The 13,009-nt window shown below is 45.0% G+C and overlaps 1 protein-coding gene across 2 annotated transcripts; it reads left to right on the top strand.

The window, feature by feature from the left end:
* Positions 1 to 10,017: 10,017 nt before the first annotated feature.
* Positions 10,018 to 12,686, top strand: LOC133890657 (myb-related protein 1-like). Of its 2 annotated transcripts, XM_062331132.1 has the most exons (7): positions 10,030 to 10,357; positions 10,454 to 10,664; positions 10,764 to 10,840; positions 10,925 to 10,982; positions 11,070 to 11,157; positions 11,237 to 11,306; positions 11,880 to 12,686. In XM_062331132.1, exons 2-7 carry the CDS (start codon positions 10,454 to 10,456, stop codon positions 12,456 to 12,458), a joined length of 1,083 nt encoding a protein of 360 aa, XP_062187116.1. In that variant the 5' UTR covers positions 10,030 to 10,357; the 3' UTR covers positions 12,459 to 12,686. The 2 variants fall into 2 exon arrangements, with proteins under 2 accessions (XP_062187115.1, XP_062187116.1); XM_062331131.1 differs by having other exon boundaries at positions 10,018 to 10,357; positions 10,454 to 10,840.
* Positions 12,687 to 13,009: the final 323 nt, after the last annotated feature.

Raw genomic sequence — 13,009 nt, 5'->3', positions numbered from 1 at the left:
CTGACCTGATTAACCATAGGGGTTAAGGGATTTATTGGATCTAACTCTGGAAGGGATCTTAGAGTCAGATGGCCCCCCTGGATATTAGCATCTTGAGTGTTGAAAACATCGTTGCCCAGACTTGGCTATGGTTGAGATGATGCTTCTTCACGGTTGCTATTTTGAGGGAGCTCGTTTCGATGCTTGAGTTGCTGGCGGTGGAGGTGTGCCCATCGGAAGTCATCATTGAAGACCAGGAGGTACCTGACCTCCTGCGGTCCGTCAATGGAGAGTTGTGTCAGAGACACGTAAGGCTCCAGCTGCAGATGTCTCTGGCGGTATATCGTTGGCAACGTTGGTACCATGAGCGGCGGCTACCGCTGCTGGATCCTCAGGAATTCTCGTGCCATTGTTTATCTCAGCATTTGGATCTACTGTCATTGGGTCAGCAGGTGGACATCAGCTCCTCTGGCCATGAACATGAATTGATTTAGTCGGCTGCTCTAGCTGCTGGTAGAGTCATCGTCGCCATCCTCGTCGATGTCGGTGTCCATGCACTGGAGAACATTAGGCTCCTTGGGATCCCACTTGAGATGTCCCACCTCGCGGTATGCGTCTAATGGTCTGGACTCGATAATACTGGTGCGGATCAATTCACCTTGATGGTCCCAATGGAAGAACATAGTTTCGAATGTGATCTTCGATCCAGTTAGAGGCGATTTGAGGGTGATCGTTGTTGACCCGAAGTGGTCGTAGAAGCTGACGTTGAAGAATCTGGTGCCGATGTGCACTCGAGACATAGTCGATCCTGAAAAGCAGAAGCCCCTATCTGGTGCGCCAACTGTCGAGGATTTGTTTCTGACAATGTGTCCGAAAATAGCGGGTCTACCTTCGTGGATCAAAGATCAAACATGAAACAAAACACACGTGATGTATACAGGTTCGAGCCTCCGTCTTGTGTGGATAATTATGTGTTTGTATTGACTGGAGTACAGGCAGTGCGGCTAACCTATTACAAGAAGTAGATTGGATTCAGTCTAATCTAGGGCTAAACTCGCTAAGTTCTTTCTACATAAGGTCTTGATACCTGCCTTCAGTAGTCGAGAGAAAGAGAGAGTTCTTCTCCTTCAGGGGGTCTAGATCCCCACCTTATATAGGGATGATGTACCACCTCCTATCTAGCCGTAGTCGATAGAGAGTCCTTTTCCTTGTCGTCTAAGTAGATATATCTGTCTTAAGTACTAGTCTTCTCGAGTTGGGTAAGCAATTAAGATCTTACTAGTATAGACCTTCTGGATTCCGAATGTATCAGATGCCGCAGATTCAGTCCTATAATATCCAGAGTTGTTAAGTATACCTTGTCCGTATATGATATATTCTTTATACATATATACTCTATAGTTAGATTCGACAAAAATCAGATACATGAAGGCTCTTGCACTGACAACACGGTTGGTCTTGGATTCGTCCGGTTTCTCTCCAGGCTACAGATCTTGCTCAGGCTCATTCGTTCAATGAAGCATACGCTTACACTTCTATCTGATCTTTATTTCTCCTCCAAAGAAAAAGGCGCTCGATTCCTCCAGCTTTGTCAATACCACTTTCCCTTATTCCTTCTCACGAGAACGGGTCGCGTGACTGCCTGCCTGCCTGCACAGGTTGAAAATGTCAAGAGCTTGCAAAGAGATGGAGAAAGAGAGAAACAAAAGCATATGATACCAAACATTTAACAAGTAACAACCAAATGTGCTCATGTAATCTTTGCCGAAATATATACAACAGAACAAAAAAGGGAGAGGAAAAGTTACGGCTTGGGTGAGCTTATTCCGTATTCTTTGGCATCAAACTACAATTTTTTGGCTCGAGAACCAATGCCAAAGGAATATATATATATATTGGAAAAAGAAACTTTATTAACTCGTTACATAAAGGAATATATGCATGGTTTTAGTTTCTTCTTATGATCATCGACCGGTCAGTTTTATTGACAGCTCACAACCAATGCTGAAGGAATCATGCAGCTATTTGGAATAGAACATATGCACACATGCCCCACTTCCAGAATTCAACAGTGAAGTACTGGTATAGATACCATATCACTCGAAGGCTCTTTGCTTATCTAAGTGATACCCTTACCTAGTTACTGACAAGGATTCCCTTGCCAACTTAGAGAAGTTTGATCGATCCACGTAGCAGCAACGAGCATAATTCAAAGAAAGCGCAGGCCATACCTCCTTTGCACATGCAAGCTCGTCAAGCTTTTTCAGCTAGCACCTGAACGCAATACGTAATCTGGTGTGAGTTACAATTCTTGTTGCAGATGTCGCTTCAGTACCTTGAAACACATCCTGAAGCAAAACTAGCTGTAAGTGGAAAAATACGTGCGATAGCACACTGGGTTATCACACCAAGTCCAACACAAAGTTCAGTTATTATCACACCAGGCCAAATACAAATGGTCTGAATCCTGAGAGAAACAATAGCACGAGAAGATTAATAGCATTATCACACAAACAAAATTTCACAAGGCAGACTATACTATTTTCGATATACAAATCATTTCACTAAGTTAGGAGAAACATCGGAGCCTAGAGATGCTGCAGCTAAACTTTTCCTTTTTCTTCTTCACATACCCGGGTCTTTAGAAGGACTAGAAATGCTGATGCAATCATGCTTGCTCACGACGTATGCATCATAACTAGATAGCAGTGTGGAACATGACCATCTGGAAGGCAAAGGCATGCAAGTTACTCATGTAAGAAGCATCTGCATGGAGGACAAATCATGGGGAGAACAAGCGCAAGCATAAAGCAAAAGCAGGGTACAGCACACAATATGGGAACTAACATTTTAAACTCACTTTTGAATGCAATACGTAGAACAGTGAAGTTACAGCACCGGATTAAAAGTTCACACGGATACAGCCTATGAGATTGCCTTACCCTACCATCCTTGGGCCTGGTAGATGAACAGGTGCCACACTTGCCAAAGGAGACAAGGTCAGGGGAATTCTATGCTTATTCCGTTATTCCATTCGTTGCCTTTGTGCAGTCCCAAGAAGGCATCAAAGAGTTACAGAATGGCCACCTTCACTTTATCGCTATGCAAAGCTTTAAGCAATTCTTCTTCTGCATGGCTACAGTCAAAAGAAGGAAGTTTCAAGCTTTGTCTTCTTAACCAATATTCTTAAGCCCTAGTGTGTCACACCCAGTTTTCAAGAGAACAAACCAAATACATTCTACATATATACCAGGATCAAGTTTTCATACATACGACGACTTCATAAGTGATAACATAACAATATCATTACATAACGATAAGATTCATTACAAAAGGGTCCGTAGGTCTTAAAGAAAACACTACGATAACTTTCAGCAATAGCAGGTCTTCCATCCATCCACAGACGTTGTCCGAGGGAGCGCTAGCCTAGAACATGGTCTTCAGGTCGAAATCTTCCTTCGCCTAGAACTCGGCTTCATCGGTTGGGATGTCCTCGAAGTTCTCACCTTCTGAGCAGCATCAAGAGGTTAGGAGAAGGCAAGCGTGAGTATATGGGGTACTCAGTAAGTGTGAAAAAATATGACATGAAGGCTTAAGGCAAGAAAGGCTTGACTCAGGTTTACTGCATCTATGCTATCATAATCTAGGACTCAAAAAGACATAGCAATCCTATTTAATATGTGTGATGACACCTGTAGCATCTAGACCCCTAGGTAAGTGGTAAGTGTTTCGGTGATTAATGACAACCATATTACTGTGACTAACAATTTGTTTTGAAGGGAATCAAAAATTCAGTATACAATGACATTTGGTTAATCTTGGTCCCTAAAGTGCTTATATGGACAATCAAAGGACATATGCTTTAAGACTAAGGATCTTCTAGTTCTAAGTGTCACAAAGGAGATGGAGGATACTTAGAGTAGTATAGGTCTCCTTTTCTTTTTGTCTTTTGACCGTACTATAAAGGGGGGCTAAAAGTAGTAGCTTGACTTAGTGAGTCTAGACGTAGATGATGCACACTTGTTAAATTCTAGCACTAGGTAGAGCATACAATTCCATGGTGAAGCTGTCAAGGAATTAGAGCTCAAAGAGAGTTGAATTGGACAAGCTCACAAAACATTTATTCACCGGATTATCCTCTGATGGATGTCTAATACTCACCGGATAAACACTAATTGAGGCATCCGAATTATATGAAAAATTTCAGAAGTGTTACACCGGAATATCCGGTGATGGAAGTCCGGTGACCACCGAAGCTTTTCCAGCAGAGAAATTTTCGGAGAAAAACAATTTTGTACCCACCGGATTATCCGGTGAATGCATAATATGAACACCGGACTATTTCTTGCAGAGAGCATTGCTTCGGGCCACAGTGAAAAATTACGTTCACAGGATTATCCGGTGACTTAGTTGGCAGACCACCGGAGAAATGTTGTGAAGAAACTCAGACAAATTGAACTCACCGGATTATCCGGTGGTAGCAAAAATATCACCGGAGTATTTCTTGCAGAAGGTTCTGAAATTCGAAGGGTCGGGTGAGTTGTACTCACCGGATTATCCGGTGTTGACTGTTGTTCACCGGAGTTTATCACCGGACAAATGTTGCCGTGCAACGGCTAGTGACAGCTGGCTCTGGGTTTGAACCCACCGGACTATCCGGTGATCTTAAGGATATAGACAGCGGATTATCCGGTGATTACAGTAAAATGAGAGTGGTTAGCCAACGGCTAATTTTTGATCTCTAGGCTATAAATACCCACTCAGTTGGTTTCAACAGTGGCTCTTGTGACCCTGTAGCAGCTCATACACTTGGTGTGTCATTTAGAGGCAAGAGAGGGAGCACTTGTGTCCATTTTAAGTTCTTAGTTGAGGATTAAGGACTTCTTTGAGTGCTTGGAGAGTAACAAGTGTGCATCTAGCTGTTGTCTAGGCTTGGTCTTTGTCAAGTGAAGCTTGAGGCTTGTTACTCTTGGTGGTTGGCAACACCTAGACGGTCTTGGTGATCGGAGGATTTCTCGGTGAGCTCTTGGAGCAATTGTGGGAGCCCCGGAAAAAGAGGATGTACTTGGTTTGATACCCGCCAATCCGGAGATGGAGAAGGGGTAATCAAGAGGGAGCACTTGAGCCTTGGTGACTCAAGGGGGAGCGACATCCTTGGTGGATGCTCCAACGAGGACTAGGGGGAAGTGCCAACTTCTCGAAACCTCGGAAAAAAATCGGTGTTGTCTTCTCCAACTCTTTACTTTCTTGCATCTTATTTTGAGCTTTGTTATTATTGCAAGTTCTTCTTAGGAATTGTCTTTCTTAGTTAATTCTTGCGTGGTTAGCTATCTTGTGCTAGTTAAAATTCCTTACTTGCGTTTCTTATAAGTTTTATTTGGTCAAGCAGTAGTTAATTAAAAAAAATTAATATCCCAATTCACCCCCCCTCTTGGGCTATTCGATCCTTTCAACACCAACATTAAAGGAACAGTTTATCGGATTCCATCCGACTACCAAACTCACCAGATATTCCATACTCGGCTAACAACTCATCGGGATACCGCCCGACTACCCAAAACCAACCATTCAAGATCCCTCACTAATCGTGAAGAAGTCCAAGCCCGCTCTTGACCGTGAGCACGACTGATCGATCAGTTTTACACTCTGCAGAGTTTGCACACTTTACCCATGAGTCGTGATTCCCGTTTTGCTTCACACTTTCAGGGTGTAGAGCTGGGGTCTCACTAAAAGGCCTTTACAAAGCGCCTCCAAATCTATATGCACCCACTAATATTTCACTGCTAACAGAAATTCCATCCATTGCAGAGGCCCCCTCTTGTGCCACTCAACAGCCAATTGGTGCGTACAGAATAAGGAGGACATCTAATTAATTGGTCAGGCTATACCCATATAAGCCTTGTGGTTATGTTGGGTTACAGATTTTACAAACCGGTCCTTTGGATCCAAGGCAGGTGCTCGCACATTCCCAATGCGCACACAACAGCCATACCAACCAAACCAACCTGCCTGGATCCCTATGATCCATGTTGCTACAAAAAGGTTACCCAAATCGGTTCATATTGCGTAGACCATTATTCAGATTAACATTTAACCCACACAACTTGATAGCACAACTAAGCTACCCTTGATACATAGATTACAACACAAGCAACAAGGATAATCACGGAAAATACTAATAAACTCTAAGCATGGGATTCATATTGACAAGCATGCATCTAGAAAAATAAAAAGATACACTTTCCTACAATAGGATTGATGTGATCAAGGACACTTGGCTTCAACCACGGGTTGCTCAAACTCCTTGAAAGTATGGTCCTACAGGTTCACGAACTGCTCGACTTCTATTTTAATCGCGCACACCAGAAACAAATAAGCACAAACATCTAAGAATAGTACACCAAACAGTAGCAATGCACTATAAAAAAATCACTAACGGATAGTACTCGCTGCTACGATCGCGGGAGCATAATAATTGTCTAAATCTGAGCTATAACATAAAAGTTACAAATGTTTTAAGCTATACGGGCCTATTTGAAAAAGAAGAAGGGCTAGATTGTAGAAACAGAAAGCTCTAGAGACTTATTTGTAAAATTTCAGAGACCTATATACAAATAAATAAAACTACAGGGGGCTAGAAGTAAAATTACAAGGGGTGAAAAGGGTCTTTTTGTGAAAACTGGAAAGTTTGGGAGCCTATATGTAAAATTACCTAATTTTAGAGATTTAAGGATTTATTTTTGAATTCAAAAGCCTAATTATTGCATCATCACACTGATTGGACTCGAATGGCTGAGGTGGCGGCTTGCGAGGATGCTGACTGGGTGAAAACAACTGATGTGGCGCCTACGGGGCCGCTATCTGGGTTTGTGGACTGGCACCGTGGACTGGGTCCACTGATCCATGGTGGACCAGTTACACACCCAAAGGGGTATGCGATCTCAGCCGTAAATCTGAGATTCGATGGCCCAGGACGATTGGGGGAAGTCGGCAGCCGGTGGCTACAAGAAGATAGCGGCGTCGCCTCGAACATGGCCAGAACTTCACCAGCGACGCGCGATATTGAGCTACGGGCTGCCAAACTCGACGGGAAAAGGCGCAACAGGACGAGATGGTGACGGGGAGTCTCACCGAGAGCTTCATGATGGTCGGAGAGGGCTTGGGGCAGCTGGCGATGGCGAGAAGGCGACGGTGGGGTCGGAGCTTGATGGGGCTCGACTGCTAGGACGGAGGTGCAAAATTGGGGGTCGGGGAAGCTTCCTCAAGGTCCTGCGGTGCCGAAGAGTTGGTCAGTCGGTCCCAAGGTGCAACAGGGAGAGCTAGCGACGATGAGGGGCGGAGATGCTCACCGGACCTCGGCGCGGGCTGGCTTGCGGTAGCGGAGCGGCGTCGAGAAGCGGCGGAGAAGGCTTCATGTGCTCCTGTGTTGCCTGCGGCGACCTTAAACGCGACGGGTAAGGCTCAGGTGCGGTAGACGGTGCACGGTAGTGCTTTGCACGGCGGTAGTGGTGCTCGGCGCAGATGACGATGGGGTGAGAGAGAAAGGGAGGGTGACGGAGTGCTGCAGAGGCCATTTTAAAGCACGGAGAGGGAGCAGTTCGTTGCAGGGATGTGGGGCGCGAGGGTGGAGGTGTGTGCCAGTGGTTTCAGTGAGCGGTTGCAGCGCAGCGCAAGCACAGGAGCGAGCACGGCGCGGAAGAAGCGGGAGGAAAACGTTGACAGGTGGGCCTGGGCTGTTAGAGAGAGAGAGGGAGGAGGAGCAGGCTACGTTGCGCTGGGAAGATGGGCTGGGCCGGTGAAAAGACTAAGGAATCCTAACAAGTACTGATTGACCACAAATGTTACCCTTTCATTTCAGCAAACAGAGGCTTCAAACGTAGTGGAGATTGGAATTTGTAGGACTGAGAACGACGACTAGAGGGGGGATGAATAGCCACCTTACAAATTTCTTTCGAAACAGATGACATTCTTCTATTATATCACCAAAACGCACCTAAAAAATGGATCACAATAAAAGCAACACAAAACACCAAAACGTAGAGGAAAACTCATTGTTCAACTCGGAAGTTTCGGATTGAATCCGGAAGTTTTAGGTACCTGGAAACTCTGGATGGACTCTAGTTTGGGGTTCTCTGTCATGAAGTGACACTTCAATCCGGAAGTTCCAAGTTTGTACTGGAAATTCCGGGTTGGATAGAATAGCAGCTCGAAATTCAAAATCCACACTTATAAATCTAACTAAAGGTGGGTCTCATGATTGGAATCGAATGCTAGGTTCGACAGTAAACCAATCCATGACTTATTCCCACACAAAACATGGAACTTGAGAATAATCACTCAAAGATCAAAAGATGAACACCAGGTAAAGATAGTCTCTATGTTGATAGATAGGAGGCAAAAGAATTTAATACCCAACTATATACGTTTGTACATGAATTTTATGCCTCTAGCAATGAGAAGAACCACTTCAACAAGGTGAGAAATTTTAGCTTAAGCATGAAAACAAAAATCGCAATCAAATGACAAAAAACTTGCAAACTCGTAAGGGAACCAGTAGAGAAAAACTAGAAGGAGGTGAATTCAAGCATAAGTGTAAACAAAAATTCACTCTTTGTAGAGGTCAGCCCTATTTTAAGCAAATTACAAAAAAATTTCCTTACAAAACTCTAACCTAATACATAGGCTAAACACTCATATTCTCTCCTCTAAAACCCTAGCGCAAGGCTCTTATATGAATGTCTCAATGAGCTCAAGTGGCAGGTTCCACTCTCCCACATAGTCATACCCCTCTATCTATAGTCTAGGTTCTTTGACCCTTAAATTTTCTAGCTTGTTCCCAAAATATTCCTCTCTTGTAGCACACTCCTACCTACCACCGAGGTTATTTTGTATCATTTTCTCCTCCATCAATTGAATGGCCGTGGCACCTTCATGACTTAGCTTCTCCTCGATGCAAGTTTTATGATGATACCACGTGCACTTACATCATTCCCATAGTTTTGAGGCCAAATCGTAAAACCCTAGCATGCTTTTCAAAGCCTGATTTGCCACTTACTTACACTTTAAGCATGCGTTCTGATATCGACACGTGTACTCCGTCTTGCGATCCTGACTGCCGGCAAGTCTCTCTTGCTCCCGATCTCTCGTGTCACCTTGTCACTTGCATCAACATCCCCTTCACTTGACTTTGTCAACACGCCGTCTCTATCCATCTTCCATGTTTCGCTTGACCTCCACATGTATAATTAGGATCACTCTTGACTCTGTTCGGCCTCCTTAATTGTCCGGTACTAGGCACCCTGCTTGGTCCCGATCATCCCACCGTCGACCGTCAAGTCGCATCCATCACCTGCACACCAAGAGACAAATAAACACATATCTCTAACTCCAACTCTAGTTAGTCCATAATAAAAAAGCTCAAAAGAAACCTCAAAACAATTCAAAGCACATTCTAAATTAAAACCGAATCTCTGAAAATCATGGAACCCGGAAGTTCCGGATGGACCTCCGGGTGACCCCTCCGTGTCTTGTTTTCACATCAATCCAGAAGTTCCAAATTAAATCCGGAAGTTCCGGATTAGAACCGGAAGTTCCGGATTCTAATTGGGCCAGATGTTCCGGATTTTGGACTGAACTTTCAGATTCTGGACTGAACTGAATTTCATGCAAACCAATCTCAAGCAACCCGAAACACGACAAACTAAATCGACAACCTTACCAATCACTCGTCACATATAAATGAAGTCACAGTTCAACTTAGTTTCTTATAATTGGTTGTGAACACTGACATATCATTCAGGAATCTGAGAAAAGAAGCTGGCAAATTATAAGGCAACAGATTGCAGACCACAGCCCAAAAGTTCTCATGAGAATAAGGTGCTCCATTCCTCTAGTTTTTCAAAAGAAAGAAAAGAGGAGAAAAGATTGTGCTTCGCTTTCGCCCTTCTCATGTGGCAAGTAATTTCAACCAAAAGTTGGTACCAGTGTATAATCAGAACAGAAGAGAGCTGCTGGAATGGACAAACAAAAAGACTGGTGAGTATAGGGTCCACGGGTACCCCAAGAGAATAAGGATAATATCTCTTTTCAGTTGCTGCAAGATTGGGTAGTCAGGTTTGAGTGCTAGTTCAGATGATTCGACATTCTCCCTCTGCCGTATAAGACGAGACTCTGCGTAAGACCTCGACAAGAGGAGAGGACAAGAGGTAGATAGTTTTGTTTGAGAAGCCAAAGGTTGTCTCACTACCGGAAGACCACAGCCCAACTCGGGTTACCAGAAATAGAGGCACTGAACACTGATAAAGCTGCAAAGGATCCCAGCAGTCAGGAATGTGCAGCCTGCAAGCAGACATTTCAGTACATAACAGGAACTGAACAGGTGAGATGTGCATTTACGTTTGGTTTCTTTCAACGAAGGAAGATAAGCCTTTTTGTTCGCCTATGATGTATACTAACATAAAATCCTTGGTGCCAGATGTATCATCGGCAACAGCAGCAACAACTCCACATCCATAACCAACACCTGTCTTCAAGACCTAGCTTACCTCCTGAGAAGCAGTTTCTCCTGCAAGGAGGTGGAGATTCAGGGCTCCTCCTCTCCACTGACGCTAAACCTCGGTTGAAATGGACACCCGAGCTGCATGACCGTTTTGTGGAGGCAGTAAATCAGCTCGGAGGGCCTGACAGTGAGTATATGATCCAAAAAATATATCTGTCTGTCTTACATAGCAGAAACACGATGATGGTAGGTTACCTTCTAAAGGCAACATGCGAAAATCTTGCAGAAGCTACGCCGAAAACAATCATGATGCGCATGGGGATCCCTGGACTAACCCTGTACCATCTTAAGAGTCATCTTCAGGTACGTATGGAGTTCATTAACTATTTATGTGTTGCATGATACATGTCTTGCGGCCTCAAACTAAGCTGGTTGCCTTTCTCATAGAAATACAGACTTAGCAAGAATCCCCAAGCACAAGCTAATGCTGTCAATGCAAAGAATGGTAAGTACAGGATTCTTACATCTGAAGTAACTAAAGTACCTACTGGCCAATGAGCGACATAGTAGTAAACTTGCCTTCATGTCTCAGTACAAGGCTGCAGGACAGCAACAGATAAACCATGCGAAGGAAATGGATCACTGGCTAGTCACTTAAACCTAGAGCCCCAGATAAACAGGTAAGAAGCAAGTAAAGTTTGTTAACTGATAGCATTCTTCTCATATTTTCACAATGTAACATTTTAGAAATTTTATCAGGTCAATGCACAAAAGCGAAGTCTTCCAAATGCAAATCGAAGTTCAGAGACGGCTGCATGAGCAACTAGAGGTACACAAGCAATTAAATCTACTGCGTACCTCTGCCTAACACTGTAATCTAAATAAAAGCAATGCAGAAGTACTACTATAGCATTAAGAGCACCGATTACAACCTCATTAAGAGTCAATTACCATGTTGATGATTCAACACTATAATTTCGCTTACACCTGCAGCTTCCCATCATGCAAATTTAAACTGAAGGAGCAAAAATGAGAAGCTCTGAGCTATTTTTAAATTGTCAAAATCTTAAACCAAATCATAATTAATAAAGGCGCAATCTTGAAATTTCTACTTCCAAAAGTATGTAAAGGCCATGGGTAGTTATCAAATACTCACAAACCAAAGAAAGAATCGAAGGACCTAAATAGCTCTTATCCGGTCAGCCGAGCCGAGCCCAATTCCCTTTTCAGTTCTCCACTCGCCGCCGCCTGGTCTGCTCTACCCTGGACTTGCCACCGGCCCATTCACCTGTTTTACTTTTTCTTTTTGCCGTATTTACACTTGTGCCGCTTTTTACGATTTACAAGTTTTTACAATTTTCAAGTGAAGTGGTGCATTGCATGATGGATTGCGATCGAACAGGTGCAGAGACATCTGCAGCTTCGGATCGAGGCGCAGGGTAGGTACCTGCAGTCGGTGCTGGAGAAGGCGCAGGAGGCGCTCGCCAAGCAGAGCGTTGAAGTTGACGGCGACGTCCTCGGCCTAGAAGCAGAAGCTGCTGCCGAGACGCGGCAACTGTCAGAGCTGATATCGAAAGCCTCGGCCACGAAACGCCTTCGACACGAGCACCTCCGCCACCAGCAGCAGCTCGGCGTCGGCGACGGATCGGTGGACAGCTGCCTGACCGTGTGCGAGGGCTACCAGAGGAACCATGACATGCTGTCCATCGGCTTGTCTGCTCCGGCTCCGAGAGGCTTGCCGTTTGAAAGGACGAGGTCAGGCAACGATAGAGGAGGAGCAAGCACGAGCTGCGAGGAGTACTTGTTTCTTCAAGAGCCGAGCAGAGGAACCTCTTCAGATGAGCACCGCGAGATCATAAGGGACGGGTTTGACAGAACGGCGCTCCAGACAGCACAGCTGGACCTGAACATCAACGACACCAACACTAGTCGGCCAGGCAACTGCGACAAGATTGACCTCAATGGATCGAGCTGGAACTGATCATCAGTCAGGAAGGTCTTCTTCCACGTAGCAGCAAGGGCAACGGACAGTTCTTCCTACGAGTGACAAAAGCAGGAACGATGTACTGTAAAACTGACATGTCCACCATTAATTTGTAGCGAGGTGAGGTCTGGGTAGAGCTACCATGGACCACCTGTGTTGTAGGCTATCATGGTACTGGTGCAGCAAATAACAACACGGTGCTCTCTCGATGAGGGCATTTGAGAACCGCAGGTGTTCTCCCCTGACACTTGCTTAACTGTAGGCCTGAAGCTCCATGGCCATCACGAGATTCTGCCCAGTGACGTTGTATAACTGCAGGTCGTTCAGGAGCACGACGCGGGGTGGGCTGGCGGCAACGATTGTTGCCGACGCGCACGAGTGTAGTGTAGAGCATGGGGTTGGTCTGTGTGTGGCACCTCGACGGCCTCCTGCTTTTGCGCTGCACGTCGCACCCTCCGGCCTCCGTTGTCCGCGGGCGACGAGCGCCTGCACATTCTCAGAGGGCATGAGACGATGCCGAGGACGCGCTGGGAGCTCGCTCGCGATGG

The sequence above is a fragment of the Phragmites australis genome, chromosome 14, assembly GCF_958298935.1.
Source record: "Phragmites australis chromosome 14, lpPhrAust1.1, whole genome shotgun sequence".
Taxonomy (NCBI): domain Eukaryota; kingdom Viridiplantae; phylum Streptophyta; class Magnoliopsida; order Poales; family Poaceae; genus Phragmites; species Phragmites australis.
The sequence above is the reverse complement of the archived record's forward strand: the minus strand, read 5'-3'. Positions and strand labels throughout refer to the sequence as shown.

Bases quoted from the DNA above. Each gene is read 5' to 3' on its own strand.
- LOC133890657 (XM_062331131.1), top strand. From the start codon at position 10,454: ATGTATCATCGGCAACAGCAGCAACAACTCCACATCCATAACCAACAC. The intron at 10,841-10,924 runs GTACGTATGGAG...CCTTTCTCATAG, and splicing joins ATCTTAAGAGTCATCTTCAG to AAATACAGACTTAGCAAGAA. The intron at 11,307-11,879 runs GTACACAAGCAA...GCGATCGAACAG, and splicing joins GGCTGCATGAGCAACTAGAG to GTGCAGAGACATCTGCAGCT.